Source organism: Sorex fumeus, unplaced genomic scaffold (genome assembly GCF_029834395.1).
Source record: "Sorex fumeus unplaced genomic scaffold, SorFum_2.1 ptg000006l, whole genome shotgun sequence".
In the NCBI taxonomy this organism is placed as follows: Eukaryota; Metazoa; Chordata; class Mammalia; order Eulipotyphla; family Soricidae; genus Sorex; species Sorex fumeus.
Genome location: NW_026606063.1, coordinates 21,390,197 through 21,404,854, shown reverse-complemented (window position 1 = coordinate 21,404,854; position 14,658 = coordinate 21,390,197). Strand labels below are relative to the sequence as shown.

The 14,658-nt window shown below is 53.4% G+C and overlaps 1 protein-coding gene across 2 annotated transcripts; it reads left to right on the top strand.

Annotated features, from left to right (window-relative positions):
- The first annotated feature begins 5,885 nt into the window (after nt 1-5,885).
- Nucleotides 5,886-12,564, top strand: MYCN (MYCN proto-oncogene, bHLH transcription factor). Of its 2 annotated transcripts, none has more exons than XM_056124639.1 (2): nt 5,886-6,160; nt 10,955-12,564. In XM_056124639.1, the coding sequence occupies exons 1-2, from the start codon at nt 5,995-5,997 to the stop codon at nt 11,554-11,556; spliced, it is 768 nt and encodes a 255-aa protein (XP_055980614.1). In that variant the 5' UTR covers nt 5,886-5,994; the 3' UTR covers nt 11,557-12,564. The 2 variants fall into 2 exon arrangements, with proteins under 2 accessions (XP_055980614.1, XP_055980606.1); XM_056124631.1 differs by lacking the exon at nt 5,886-6,160 and adding an exon at nt 7,599-8,568.
- Nucleotides 12,565-14,658: the final 2,094 nt, after the last annotated feature.

Here is a 14,658-nt window from a genome sequence, read left to right as displayed (position 1 = left end):
TTTATATCTCTTTGCTTGCAGTTTTTTTTTAAACTGGAAAAATCCATAATTTTTCTTGAACATGTATTTTCCCCCTTCCTCTCCTTCGCCTCTTTCTAGGAAAATATTCCTTACCGAAAACTATCTTGCGAGGCTGGAGATATAATACAGCAGATGGGGCACTTGCCTTGCACACATCTGACGGTAGTTTGATCCTTAGCACCCCAAAGTTCCCCTGAGCAGCCAGGAGTAACCCCTGAGCATCGCCAGATGCGACCCCCAGATGTGACCACCTTATCTTGCTTCACTATTTTGCCTCCTTCGAAAATTCTTTTCTGTGAGGGAAGGCGAATTCCTTGCTGCAGTCTGAATCCACAGCCGCCGAGTAATCCGGTGGCCGGGTTCATCTTCCATGCCATGCAGAAGGAGAAGACTCCAGGTGCAGCTTAAGGGGGCTGGCGGTCGGTGCGCATCTCTGTCATAGAGATACTCCTGGCCTAACTCCGGCCAGCTGGGCTGAGCGTGGCTGTCTGAGCCGGGTGGAGCAGAGAGGTGGAAGCACTCTTTCCTCAAGCCCACCTTCCTTGCTCCCCACTTGACCCAGCCACCACCAGCACCTTGAATCCACTCTCAGCTGACTCAGTTTAGCAACGCTTGTTCTGAAAGGATGCCGGTCACCTCACTGATGGCAGAGATCAATGCTGGTTCAACCCCCAGCACCTCATAAATTCCCTCAAGCATTAACAGGGGGTCACTTCTGAGCCTGAGTACTGCCAGCCAGGGTCCTGACTTCCTCTCTCCAACTTCCTCACCCCCTGTCCCAAACCCCCTGCCCCAAAACTATGCCAACCAGTCTAAGAAAGGCAAGGGAACTTTAGGGGGAACAACTTCAGGCTTGACTGAGCGGTGTTTTCCTTTCTCCACATGTTTAGTTTAAGGATTAATTTCACTAGAGTAACAAAAATATTTACAGTGGAAAATTAACAACAGAGAAACATTAAGTTCCCCTTTAATCCCACAGGTTAAAAAATTTGAAGAGGCAGGTCAGGAGGGAGGTCAGGGGTCAAGGTGCTTGTGTGTGGTTCAACCCCCAACACCACATATGGTCCCCTGAGGATGGCCAAGAGTGATCCCTGACCACAGAGACAGGAGTAAGCCCTGAACATAGCCAGGTGTGAGTGTGTGTGTGTGTGTGTGTGTGTGTGTGTGTGTGTGTGTGTGAGAGAGAGAGAGAGAGAGAGAGAGAGAGAGAGAGAGAGAGAGAGAGACATTTTCCTCTCTGCTAAGACCCTCTCTACTCGTCTCAATGATTATGGTTTGTGGTTAATTCTACCCAGTTTGTTTCCTGTTTCATGTGGACAGAGCTAAGTATATTCACATCCCAATGCCATCTTGCTTATTTCCCTTCATTCCTTCATTTCCCTGCTCATTTTCCAAGTCAGTAACTGCAGATTCAACTCATTCAACTGTACTCTGCTGCCTGGGATGCGTAGCTCCCTGGTAGAGGAATGTGTGAGGCCCTGGGTTTGATCCCTCTCACAAAACAAATAAATAGGGACAGCATGCTAGTCCACTGAAAGGATAATCATAATATGGTCAAGCATTCACCTATTGATTTAGACTGCTGGCACTGTTTCTATCATTTCAAATACCGCTGTAACACACATTCTTGTTGATAGGACTTAAATATGTTTTGTGTCTGGTAAAATATATTCAAAAGACTGGAACTGCTCTTACTCCAGAGCCTGAGATATCAGTAACGTAGGAGAGAACCCCCTCTCAGTTTCCAGCCTAGCCAACACTTGAGCCAATCTGCCAGAACCTAAAAAAAAAAAAAAAAAAAAAAGTTCATCTGTTTGAAATTTAATTTGCATTTCTCTGATTACTAGAGAAACTTTTCTTATGTTTATAGCTCATTTGCATTTCCTTTTCAGAGAATTACCTCTTTTCCTAGACCCATATTTCTTAGGGCTGTTTTGTTGTTGTTGTTGTTGTAGTTCCAAGTGTAGGGGCCAAGACTATGGGTCTTCTTTAAGAGACCAATATTTTCTATCACACTGTTGTTGCCTTTTGATCTGTGTAGGGCGCATTTTTAATGTAAATTTTGAAAAACATTGTTTTAAATTGAGGCACTGTGATTTACAAAGTCATTCATAACGACTGAGTTTCAGGCATAGAGTGTTCCAGTACCAATCCCTTCAGTAGTGTCCACTTTGCTCCAACAAATAAAAAATTTAATTGTAATCAACTCTGCCAATTTTTTCCTTTAGTGTTTCTGGCCTATCTCCCTTAGAAAGAACTTTAATCTCCATTCCTTTTTCTTTTCTTTCTTTTTTTTTCTTCCAATTTTGAGTCACACCTGGCAATGCTCAGGGGTTACTCCTGGCTCTGCACTCAGGAATTACTCCTGACTGTGCTCAGGGGACCATATGGGATGCCAGGGATCGTACCCAGATTAGCCATGTGCAAGGCAAAAGCCCTACCCGACTGTACTATCACCTCAGCCCCTTTCATCTTCATTCTTATACTTTCAGTCTTTTTAAAATTTACTTTAATTCTAGCATTTATTTATTATTTTTACAATTGGGTAAGATGAGGAACTAGTTTAATTTTATTCCAAATCAACAGTTCAAGATATAAAAATTAGTCTGTTGAAATGGACATATTTGGAGATTAAGGACTCTGGGAAATTCTTAGGAGAAACGTTGGTCCCTTCAGATTCATGAACTTGGAAAAGACATCCAGGCGTGGTTCATTTGACCTGTCATGAGTTGAACTTTTATTTGTAAGCTACAACATTGTCCCTCAAAAATCTCCATATTCATATTTATAAACCAAATCTTGTGCACTGTCCTGTCCTCTCTCTTATCTCTTGCTCCAACCTAAGTCTCTATCTCCTCCTCAGCCCATGATTAATGTCTCAGAGGCTGGATCTGGGCTCATCCCTGTTATGGAACCACTGGACAGATGTTGCTGAACATAATCATCTTCCAAGCCACCACCTCTGATGGCCCAGAGAGCCTGAGAGTCTTTCAACTTTGGGAAGGCAGGGAGAGGGGTGAGGAGACACCCAGCTATGTCCAGGTCTTACTTACTCCTGGTTTTGTGCTCAGGGATCACTCCTGGTGGTCCATATGTAGTGAAGACTGAAGCAGCGTCAGCCTTAAACCCTGTACTATCCCAAGTAGCCTTAACCCCGGTACTATCTTTCCTGCCATATCACAACGTTTTGAAGAGAATTTGCTTCTTTCATCCCTAGCAAGTCCAGGAACTAGCAGAAGCAAGTTCCCTGCAATCTTTTATCTATTCCTTTGCAAACGAAGTCCCAATAAATACTTGTTGAATTTTATCATTTGGTTAACCTTCAAATCCAGACATGCTGGTAGAAAGGATACATGATTAGCCTGGAGGCACACGGAAGAGCCAAGCGTCTTGTCTGTCCCCTCCTTTTCTGCTACACTGCCCAAGGATGTGAGGCCTGGTGAAGGACACAGGTTTGAAGAGAAGCCAGAGAAAGTACCTTGAAATGGATCAAAGGTGCCAGCGGAGCTGGCATGCGTGGGAAAAAGGAGGACAGAGCATCCCTAGTGACTGTCTGGGGTTGTCCCTGAGAACCTAGGAGTCGTCAGTGACATTCATTTCCTTTCCCCTCTGTTTCTGAGAAGCAAAATTTTGGGAGAAGTTTTTGCTTTAGAATTTAAATTCAGGGATCTCCCTGCTTGAATAGTCTCTTGGGTACTGACTATACACAAGGATCCCGAGTGGGTTCCACGAAATCCATCCTGGGCAAAGCAGACCTGGTCCTTCCAGAAACTCCCAGGTTTAGTAACGGAGACCAACCCCATTTTTTTCTTGGGGTCACAGGCGGGTGCTGCACACAAACTCCCAGGCAGATAAAATTACTAGAGGAGGGAGGGATGCACTCAGAAGGGGAAAAAAAAATCCAGGAGGTTCCAAGAGAATGCAGGGGGAGGGCTGGGTTGAAACGAAGGGGTGAGGGAAAAAAGCAGACTGGAGTGTGAAGAAGGGATTTTGCAAAGGTGCAGCCCTTTACATCTGTGAGGCCAATAATAATAAGAAAGGTGCCTGCAAGGGCCGCTCATCCTCATTGATGGGCCACTTCCTCCAGCTCCAGGAATGGGCCTCCCTTGCGAGAAGTCCGTAGGCATCTCGGTCAGGGCTGGAAGAGCCTTCACAAATGCTAATGGGCCAGTATTTTACCCGCTGCCCCCTGCCTCTTCAGCCCTAGCTGGCTTGAAAGCTTAGGTGAATAGTGGGGATAAGCGGCGTTTCCAGTGTCAGGGGAGGAAGAATAAAGCATTCCCATCCCAAATCCCTACCTGGGGACCCCGGCTTCCCTCCCCCAAACACTGCGGGGAAAGTTTTTCAAACCAAACTCCCACCACCTAGCGTTATTGGATAGGAAGGCGTGGGGGGTGGGGGGCCGCTTTCCGGAGACTCGGGTTATCCCGGAGAAATTTAAAGGAGGGGGGAAAAAAAGGCAATAATCTTAATAATCTGTGAACAACTCTCTTCCCCGTCCCCCCCCCCCCCCAGCTCCCGCCTCCCGACACACACCTGCTGCTAGAAAGCTGGAGTACAGCGAAGGCCCAGGGGGTTTCGCTGGAGGGGGTGGGGGCGCAGAGCAGCGCCCGGAGGGTGGGTGGGGTGTTAATTTCCCCGGAAGAACCGACGACGATCTGCTAAGAGCAAACATCGGCCAGAGCCGCGGCTGTCCGCGCGCTCGTTATTTCTTAAAAGAATAAATAAATAAAAATTAAAAAAAAAAAAAAAACAACGTCGCGAGGTGAACCAGCACGGCGCGAACTCTTCTATTTTACAACCGAAGCTTGGGTCGGAGGGAGCCCCAAGGTGGGAACTGCACGCTCCCGAGCCTTCCCCATCCTTCCGGGCGGGGGGGAACAGACGCCAGCGAGGGGGCCACCGCGAAAGCGCGTTCCCAACGGCAGCCGAGCGCGGCCCCCCGACCCGGAGGCGCAGCGGATTAGCCTGGAGCGTCGCGGGCGCGGCGGGGGCACCGCGGGGCGCCGCACCCCCTCTCTCCCCCCCAACCCCTCGCCCCGTGCCCCGCTTTCTGCTCGCTCTCCGCGAGGTGTCGCCTTCGGCCGGAGAAAACCCGGCGCCGCCACCCTCGCGGCCGCAGTTATTTATTTATTTTCCAACAAGGGGGGGCGCCCCTCTCCTTTGCAATTCCAAACTAGCCCCAGCCCAGCAGTGGGCCGGCTTTCCGCCCCCCTTGGGGGGGGGGCGCGCATCCCACTCCGTTCCTTTCTTGGAGCAACCCCAGGTGATCGGACGTCCCTTGGAAGGTCACCCACCACCACCACCACCACTACCACCCACCCGGCCCCGAATCCAAGTTGGCTTTCACGGGAAGCTCAGTTCTCGCTCGCTCCAATTGCATCCCCAGCGTCCCCTCCGCAGACGCCCAGCCGAAAACACGCACTCCCCCCTTTACTTTACCCCCCGCGCAATCTTTTATTTATTTATTTGTTTGTTTATTTATTTATTTCTTAAATGCCCAAGCAATTGCCAGGTCGGCAGAGTGGCGAAGGCTTTGCAGCACTCGGCGCGCAGCTGGTTCGCAGAGTGCAGCGGGTGCAAGGCTGGGGGGTGGGGATGGGATGATGGGGGAGTGGGGGGGGGTGTCTGAAAGGGCGGGAGGCGCACACCCCCGACTTCCCAGCTTTGCCATCTCCTCTGGGCCCAGAAGAAAAGCAAGCGGCTTTTGGCGCGAAAGCCTTGGCGCCTCCCCTGATTTTTATGGAAATGAAGAGGGCGGGGTAAAGCCGCTTTTCCTCGGCCTTTCTCCCTCCCCCTTGTCTGCGCCGCAGCCCCCTGCTCGCTCGCTCGCTCGCTTGCTCGCTTGCTCTCTCTCTCTCTCTCTCCCTCCCTCTCCCCGCCCCCCGGGTGTGTCAGATTTTTCAGTTAATAATATCCCCCGAGCTTCAAAGCGCAGCCAGTGACAGTCATCTGTCTGGACGCGCTGGGTGGATGCTGGGGGCTCCTGGGAACTGGGCTGGAGCCGAGCGAGCGCTGGCCAGGCGCGAGCGCGCACGGACGGCAGCTGCCCCCCGCGGGACCCCCCCATTCTCCTCTCCAGGCCACCCCGGAGACCCTCTTGCAGAAGCGCCTCCGGAGCTCCGGAGCCCCGCAGCCGGCGAGAGGTAAGGAGCCCCGGGGTACCCGGGCAGCCCGCGAGCGCGCCGGAACGAACGCAAGCTCAGGACCGGCTCGGTCGGTCGCTGGCCGCTCGCGCCCGGGACGCGCCCGGGTGATGGGTGTCTCTGCTTGGGAAACAAAACCGTCTCGGAAAGGTTGCCCCCCGCCCCGAAAAAAAAGCCCGTCCCAGCCCCGGAGGCACCCCGGCTGGAGGAGACCCGCCCAATTCCTTTTACTGCCCTGGCGGGGGGCGTGGGGGTGTGGTAGTGGTGGTGGTAAGGGGGGGTGTATAATAGCTTCTTCGAGAAGAAATTGGCTTTTTCTTTTCTTTTCTTTTTTCTGGGACGTCTGTCTGCATTTGAGCTGATGGGGAGTGGGTGTCCCTCCCACCCCTCCCGAAAGAGGCTCGGCAAGGTGAAACAGCCCGGGGTGGATAATCTGGGTCACGGCGGCTGTCCCGGCTCTCGCCGAGCGACTCTCCCCAACACCGGGGCTCCCGACAACCGGGGCGCAGGCTCCGCGCTCCCCGCCCAAGGACGGCGTTGGAGGGGTTAGGAGGGCAGGGGTGGGGTTCGCTTCTGGCAGGACTCCTGGCGGCGGATGTGAATGCAGAGGGGCGTCAGCTCAAACTGGGGGTGGGGGTAGGGGGGGATTGTGGATTTGGGTGCCAGCGGTTGGTCTCCGGGTGTAGAGAAAGGCTTTTGCATTTTTTTTTTACATTTACAAAGTTTCCTCCTCACCCTCCCCTCTCCTCCACCCCCCCCCCTTTTTACTATTTTGCACTTTCTACTATTTTGCAATTTCACCAAGCGGGGGCTTGAGGGTCTTCCCAGGGCGGTGGGTGGGTGGGTGGGGTGGAGTGGGCTTTCCTGGGCGCTGTCGACCTTACCTTGGTGTCTAAGTCGGGGCTGTGGCTCGCTGGAGAGAGCTGGAATCCTGCAGACCCCCCCCCCCCTTCCCTACTCTCCCCCGCCCCAGCCGCACCCCCACCCACCAGTGCCTTGTGTGAATGAAACGGCAGTTTCCAAAGTGGCCGAGCCACGCCACCGCCCCCCGCATCTGCTGGCCCGGCCCTCCCACCCCCTGTCGTAGACAGCTTGTACACAAAAGGAGGGAGGGGAACGAGAGCGAGACAGAACTTCCTCCACCTTCGGGAGCGCTAGGCGGAGTGGAGAGTGGGGGGGTGGGCTTGGAGAGGAGCCGGGCGACCTGGGGTGGCTGGGTGGGTGGGGGGCGCCCACTGTCTGTCTGTCTGCCTGCCTGTCTGTCTGTCTCCCACCCCCCACCCCCACCCCCGACTCCGGCCCCTCTTGCCAACCGTCTCGGTGTGTCTGTCGGTTGCAGCATCGGAGCGTGACGCGCGCCCCCCCCACACACACACCGCGCCCTCCTCAAACCCCCCGCGGGAAGGAAGCACCCCCTGAACTGAAAAATAAATCAAATCAAAAGAGCCCCCCGAGCGGAAAGAGAAAAGCCGGCCCGGAGGCGAACCGATGCCGAGCTGCGCCGCGTCCACCATGCCGGGGAGGATCTGCAAGAACCCCGACCTCGAGTTCGACTCGCTGCAGCCCTGCTTCTACCCGGACGAGGATGACTTCTACTTCGGCGGCCCCGACTCGACCCCCCCGGGGGAGGACATCTGGAAGAAGTTTGAGCTGCTGCCCACGCCCCCGCTGTCGCCCAGCCGTGCCTTCCCCGAGCCCAGCCCGGAGCACGGCAGCTGGGCCTCGGAGATGATGCTCCTGCCCGAACCCGACCTGTGGGGCAACCCGGCCGAGGAGGATGCGTTCGGCCTGGGCGGACTCGGGGGCCTTACCCCCAACCCGGTCATCCTGCAGGACTGCATGTGGAGCGGCTTCTCGGCCCGCGAGAAGCTGGAGCGCGCCGTCAGCGAGAAGCTGCAGCACGGCCGCGGGCCGCCGGCCCCGGGTCCGACCGCCGCCGCCCCCGCCTCGGGCACCCCGGCCGCCCGCGGGCACGGGCACGGCGCGGCGGCGGCGACCGCGGGCTCTGGCCGCTCCGGAGCCGCCCTGCCCGCCCCGCTGGCGCACCCGGCCGCCGAGTGCGTGGATCCCGCCGTGGTCTTCCCGTTCCCGGTGACCCAGCGCGAGCCCGCGCCGCTGCCCGCCGCCTCCCCGGCGGCCGCCGCCGCTGCTGCAGCTGCAGCTGGTGCATCGGGCGCTGTCGCTGCAGCAGCAGCAGCAGCAGCTGGTGCTGCGGCTCCCGCGGGCGCTGTCGCGGCCGTCTCGGGCCCGGGGGCTGCGACCCCCGGCGGGGGGGGCCCCGTGGTCGCCCCGGTGCGTGCAGGGGGCCGCCCGGCCAGCAGCAGTAGCAGCAGCAGCAGTAGCAGCAGCAGCGACCACAAGGCCCTGAGCACCTCGGGAGAGGACACCCTGAGCGACTCAGGTAAAGACCCTGCGGGGGGGTCGGGGCTGCTTCTCCTCCGGGGAGGGGGTGCATCGCTGCTGCCTTTGTTACTCGCTGTTGTGGGGAGGGTGCTGGGGAGTAAGGTATGTTGGGGGTCGTGGGGTGCGTGCGGAGAAGGACTCTCTTCCTCCCTTCTTTGAAGTCTTGGACTCCGTTGAGGGTCCCCTGCACCCTGCCTGGCAGCCCAACTTCATGCACGCCCCGCACCGTGTCCGTGGGAATAAAACTAGGGTGGCCCCGGACCCGGGTGGCCAGGTGGGGGGGGGGGGGCGGAACGGGAGGGGGACTCTGCACGGCTTGGGCAGAAAGCTGGGAGTTAGCAGCCGTAGCGGAAGGAGACGGTGAGCTTGGGAGCACGAGCGCCCCAGGCCCCGGGACGCTGCGAGGTCCTGGGTGGGGCGCTGGAAGTTGAGGTGCTGATGGCACAGTTGGCCGCTGAGGTTTGTTGTTGTTTTCAAACCTCCCGTGCTCGCTCTCTCGCCCGCCCGCCCGCCCGCGCGCTCAGGCTGGTGGGCTAGCCGCTCCTGGGAAGTGGCCAGCAGGCGGCGATGTGGTGGCCAGCAGGCGGGCAGGGGGGCGGGGGGAGGGGGGGAAGATCTGAAAGGCCGGGGTGTGTGTATGGGGGGGCGGTGCGTGGGCGCACCCCTTGCCTCATTCAGCAGCTGGCAGGCCGGTACCGCTGGCGCCTTGGGGCACCTTCTCAAAGGGCCGCGTCTGGGCCGGATGCGGTGAGGAAAAGGGGTCGCGTGTGGTCTCCTGGGCCGAATTCCTGGACTGATGGGAAAGCCGCCGCCCGTGTGTGTGGTGTGTGACCCAGTTCCCTCCCTTCAAGGTGAGGGCGTGTACTCTCCTCTGGCCCTCCAGGAATGCGCACGCCCCGGGAGCTTTTCATTGATTTCGTTCTTTGTGTGTGTAAGCGGCTGAAAAACCCTGGGAGGGGTGCGCAAAAAAAAAAAAAAACAACCCCGGACCTTGCCCTGGGAAAGGAAAAGAACCCAGGCCCAGTGCTTGGGTTACCCTGGCCTTGGAGAGAGCTGCGAGCTGCCCGCACCCACCCCGCCCCCCCCCCCACCTCCGACCTTGAAAACCAGTGTTTTCAGAATGCCAGTGGATTATAAAAGCCTAAATTTCCTCCAGGATTTGAGGACGGCTTCATCTAAGGCTCCTGGAAGGAAACTTGATGATAAGCCTCCCGTATGAAACGGGTCTGCCCCTTTAATGTCTGTGCCTTGACAGCTTTCGGTGAGGAAGCACTTCCTTCCAACAGCTGTCTTCTTGGCAGAAAACCAAAACATTGGCTTAAAGGGACCCACAGACTGGAACAGCCTCACATTTCGGCTTTAGAACAAATCCCACAATTGTTCAGCTTTCCGGTCTCCTTCAGATCAAGCAGAAGATGTGTTTTGATTTTCATGCTTGCATTTTAAACAATAATTTTCTCTCCCAGCGTGGTAGTAGAGCAGGAGAAGGGAGAAGGGCCCACAAGATACTACATGTTTCTCAGTTGCTGCTGTTATTATGGGTGACTTGGGGTGGAGGCATTCTCCCCCCCCACCCATCCCCACCCCATTGAGTGGGGGAGGAGGTTGGTGCTCCTGTGAATTTATGACTTTGTAATAAAGATCTAATCTTTGTATGTTCGGGGAGGACCAGTTATTTTATTTTTTTAAATGAAATTGTTCTGAATTTTGAGATACTGCAACTCATCATTGAACATGGTGCTTTCCAGTGGAGGGTCGCAATGAGAGAGGAAATATTTGTAGTCTAGGGGAGCAGACCAGTGGGTGATGATTTAAGTTATCTAGTCAAGTCTGCTGAGCCCAGCTCTGTCGTGATATATCCTTCCCACCCCAGACTCTGGCAGTGCTCCCCCTGATATAGTAACTGAGGAAACTGGGGTCTCAGGGCAGAGCAACGTTGTTGGAATTACAGAGGTGGCATGAGGTGGAACCGGAATTTGTCAGGCCCCCAAGCCCCAGGTTTCTTCCAACTTATGCCACCTGCTAATGTGTGAATGGAGGCCTACGGTGCCAGGAATACACCAAAAGGGGGAAAATGTTTCCAGAGGGTGTGTGTGTGTGTGTGTGTGTGTGTGTGTGTGTGTGTGTGTGCAGGTACCCAGCGCCTGCTCTGATTGTTTTTGCAAGGGAGGGGGTCACTCCTGGCGCTGCACTCAGGAGTTAAACCTGGAGGTGTCTGGGGACCCCTATGGGATGCCCGGAATCAAACTCGGGTCAGTGGCGCTAGCAAGGCAAACGCCCTCCCCGCTGCATCAGAGCTGGCTCAGATTCTGCCCAAGTTTTTATTCCTGCATCTTCTCTTGCCCTGACCGCCTCTCCCCTTCTTGTGCCCCCTTCCCCCCCAGATGACGACGACGATGAAGAAGAAGACGAAGAGGAAGAGATCGACGTGGTGACCGTGGAGAAGCGCCGCTCGTCCCAGAACAAGTCGGTGACCACCTTCACCATCACGGTGCGCCCCAAGAGCGCGGCCCTGGGCCCCAGCCGGGCCCAGCCCGGGGAGCTGATCCTCAAACGCTCAGTGCCCATCCACCAGCAGCACAACTACGCCGCCCCGTCGCCCTACGTGGAGAGCGAGGAGGCGCCGCCCCAGAAGAAGATGAAGAGCGACACGTCGCCGCGTCCCCTCAAGAGCGTCCTGCCCCCCAAGGCCAAGAGCCTGAGCCCCCGCAACTCCGACTCGGAGGACAGCGAGCGCCGCCGCAACCACAACATCCTGGAGCGCCAGCGGCGCAACGACCTGCGCTCCAGCTTCCTCACGCTCAGGGACCACGTGCCAGAGCTGGTGAAGAACGAGAAGGCCGCCAAGGTGGTCATTTTGAAAAAGGCCACCGAGTACGTGCACGCCCTGCAGGCTGAGGAGCACCAGCTCTTGCTGGAGAAGGAGAAGCTGCAGGCGAGGCAGAAGCAGTTGCTCAAGAAGATCGAACACGCGCGGACTTGCTAAACGTTGTTGTTTTGGTTTGTTTTTTTTTTTCCTCAAAAACCGGACAGTCACTGCCACTTTGCACATTTTGATTTTTTTTTTAAAAAACAAACAATTGTGTTGACATTAAGAATGTTGGGTTTACTTTCCAATGGGTCCCCTCACCTCACCCCCACCCCACCCCACCCACACACCCCGCCCTGGTTGGAGTTTGGATCCGGGTGGGGAGCAGGATATTATATGAGGGGTGCTGCCAAGACCTCGGGAGAGAGGGCTGGTGTGATGGGATGTTGGCCGGGGCCCTTGCAGTCTCCTCCACACCACGTCACCTCCGAGAAGGCCGGTCAAGTTCGTGACACTTGGGAAGCCTCTGGGGCGGTTGAAGTCACCTTGCTCGTTCTGAGTTTGCAAACAACCAAGAGTCATTCCTTCTTTTAAAAAAAAAATGGTGCTTAAGTTCCAGCAGAAGCCAAGCCAGGGGGGTTGCCATTTGATACTACCCACCCTGGGGAACATTTCTGTAAATACCATTGTCACACCCGCCTTTTTGCATACGTCCTGGGTAATGAGAGGAGAGGTGGCTTTTGCGGCCAGTATTAGACTGGAAGTTCATACCTAAGTACTGTAATACCTCAATGTTTGAGGGGCATGTTTTGTATACAAATATATTGTTAATCTCTGTTATGTACTGTACTAATTCTTACACTGCCTGTATACTTTAGTATGATGCTGATACATAACTAAATTTGATACTTATATTTTCGTATGAAAATGAGTTGTGAAAGTTTTGAGTAGATATTACTTTATCACTTTTTGAACTAAGAAACTTTTGTAAAGAAATTTACTATATATATATGCCTTTTTCCTAGCCTGTTTCTTCCTGTTAATGTATTTGTTCATGTTTGGTGCATAGAACTGGTTAAATGCAAAGTTCTGTGTTTAATTTCTTCAAAATGTATATATTTAGTGCTGCATCTTATAGCACTTTGAAATACCTCATGTTTATGAAAATAAATAGCAATTAAATGATGCAACTTTTTTTTCCTCCGTAGCATTAGACTGGCCCTCAAGCATGATTATATATCCTGCATAGTGAATAAATAACACTTCATGTATAGAGGAAATGGGGTTTATGTGGTCATGTAGCAGTCCAGGTTGGGGAGGGGGCCTTACCCTGCATGAATAGCCATCAGGCTGCAGAAGTTGACAGGAGATGCCTTGTAATAGAGGCTCTCCAGAGTTTAAAACCCTCAAGTATGTTAGTCAGATTTCACAGAAAACACCACTACGTCGATACTTAATTTGTATTTCGTTTTATTTTGATTTTTGGGTTCTGCCTGGAGGGGCTTGAGCGACCATATGTGGTGCTGGGGATTGAACCTGGGTCAGCCACAGGTAAGGCAAGTGCTGTACCCCACTGGGCTATATTCACCACATTCCCTTAGGTCTCTTCTTTAAACCAGAAGTAAAATTGGGATGCTAGGCTGCCCCTTTGGCATGCTTTGATGTTTGGTTGGCCTCCGGGAAGGTGGTGTGTGGTCTTCAAAACTTACTGAGAGTTTGTAGTAAGGCATTTAGAGTAAGCAGATGAAGTGTTCCCTCCTCAGAAATTCTGAATCATTCACAAAAGGAATTCGTGAAGTACTGCATTTTTTTTCAGTCAGGGAGGCTGTTCCTGCAACTCTGTCCTGGACTGCTCCTGTCACAGGTTGCTATTACATTATTACCTTGAAGCAGAATTGCTTTTGGTGGCTCTGGAGGACAGATAGACAGGCCACCTGTTGGAAGCAGGCACTGCCAACTTCAAAGTGATTCCTGAGCCTCCTGATGGAAAACAAACCTGCTGGTGAGACATTTACTTCAGAATGGAAAGCAAACTCGTAACCTCCTAAGTCTTGAAATTGTTTCCTGAGTGTAAAAATAACCTATTTCATGGGTGAAATCTGGAAGGAAGTGGACTCTCTAAAGTTCATCTCTAAACTGAAGAGAAGAAAAAGGTGTCTACTTGAGAATAAAATGAAATAGAGAGTAAGACTTCTGCCTGGACCAGGTTGGCCCATACCTGGGCCTCACCTGCTGTACTGCAGCCCAAGCTTTGAAGAGTCTTGAAATCCATTCAATCTATGTCTATCTGTGGTCCCTGCTGAGGATGTGACCTAGGAAGGTATTTCAGATGAGGTGAAACTTTAGCTCTGGTAAAGAAATTGGTGGAAATGAAGTCCTAAATTGTATTTCTTGCTAGCTTCCTTCTGCTCTAGCTGCTGGGAAGCCCTTAACCTGCTACCCGTTGCCTCTGACACTTGTCCTCACTTGTGTCTGAAAGTTTGTGATCCATTGTTTCTTTAATCACCTTTTTATGTTCTTTGTTACGTTAGAGAAAAGTTTGCATTTGTTGGGATTTAATTATAAAACACCCAAACTGGGGCCGAAGAGATAGGTAAGAGTAGGGTTCTTGCTTTGCATGCGGCTGACCTGGATTTGATTCCCAGCATCCCATTTGGTCCCCTGAGCTCCGCTGGGAGTAATTCCTGACTACAGAGCTGGGTGTAATCCCTGAGCATCACCGGGTGTGGCTTCAAAACAAAACAAAACCCACAAAAACCAAATTAGAGTAAAATGTCGCTGATCTGCCTTTCCTGGCCCAGCAGAAGTAAAGTACCACCCAATTTAGCTCTGCAATTATCTGTAAGTAATAGTCACAGTCAGGAAAGAATTGAAGTTCTCTTTTCAATAGCTTGAGAAGCCTCTGCAGACAGCAGTTTTTTGGTTTTTGTGGGTTTTTGTTTGTTTTTAATGGGAGGTGGTAGGCAGAGAGAGCATGTGGGTGTTTAGGACTCGATCACCCACATGCCCCCTGGCTCTGTGCTCAGGAGACCATATGGGGTGCCAGAGATTGAGCCTGGGTTGGCAGAGTGCAAGGAAAGTGATAGTACCTGCCATACTATCTTTCACTCTGGCCCTTCAGAGTAGTTTTGATGGAGAAACTTCTCTTCATCAGATATAGAGGTCATAGGACCTGAAGCATAGCTATCATCTCATTGGATTACTTCATTTTTACAGAGAGGGGCTGGAGTGATAGCACAGCGGTAGGGTATTTGCCTTGCATGCGGCCGACCCAGCCAA

What these genes read in the sequence shown, in the direction of transcription:
- MYCN (XM_056124631.1), top strand. Translation starts at nt 7,656, where the DNA reads ATGCCGAGCTGCGCCGCGTCCACCATGCCGGGGAGGATCTGCAAGAAC. An exon ending in GGACACCCTGAGCGACTCAG is followed by an intron (nt 8,569 to 10,954) that starts GTAAAGACCCTG and finishes CTTCCCCCCCAG; the next exon opens with ATGACGACGACGATGAAGAA.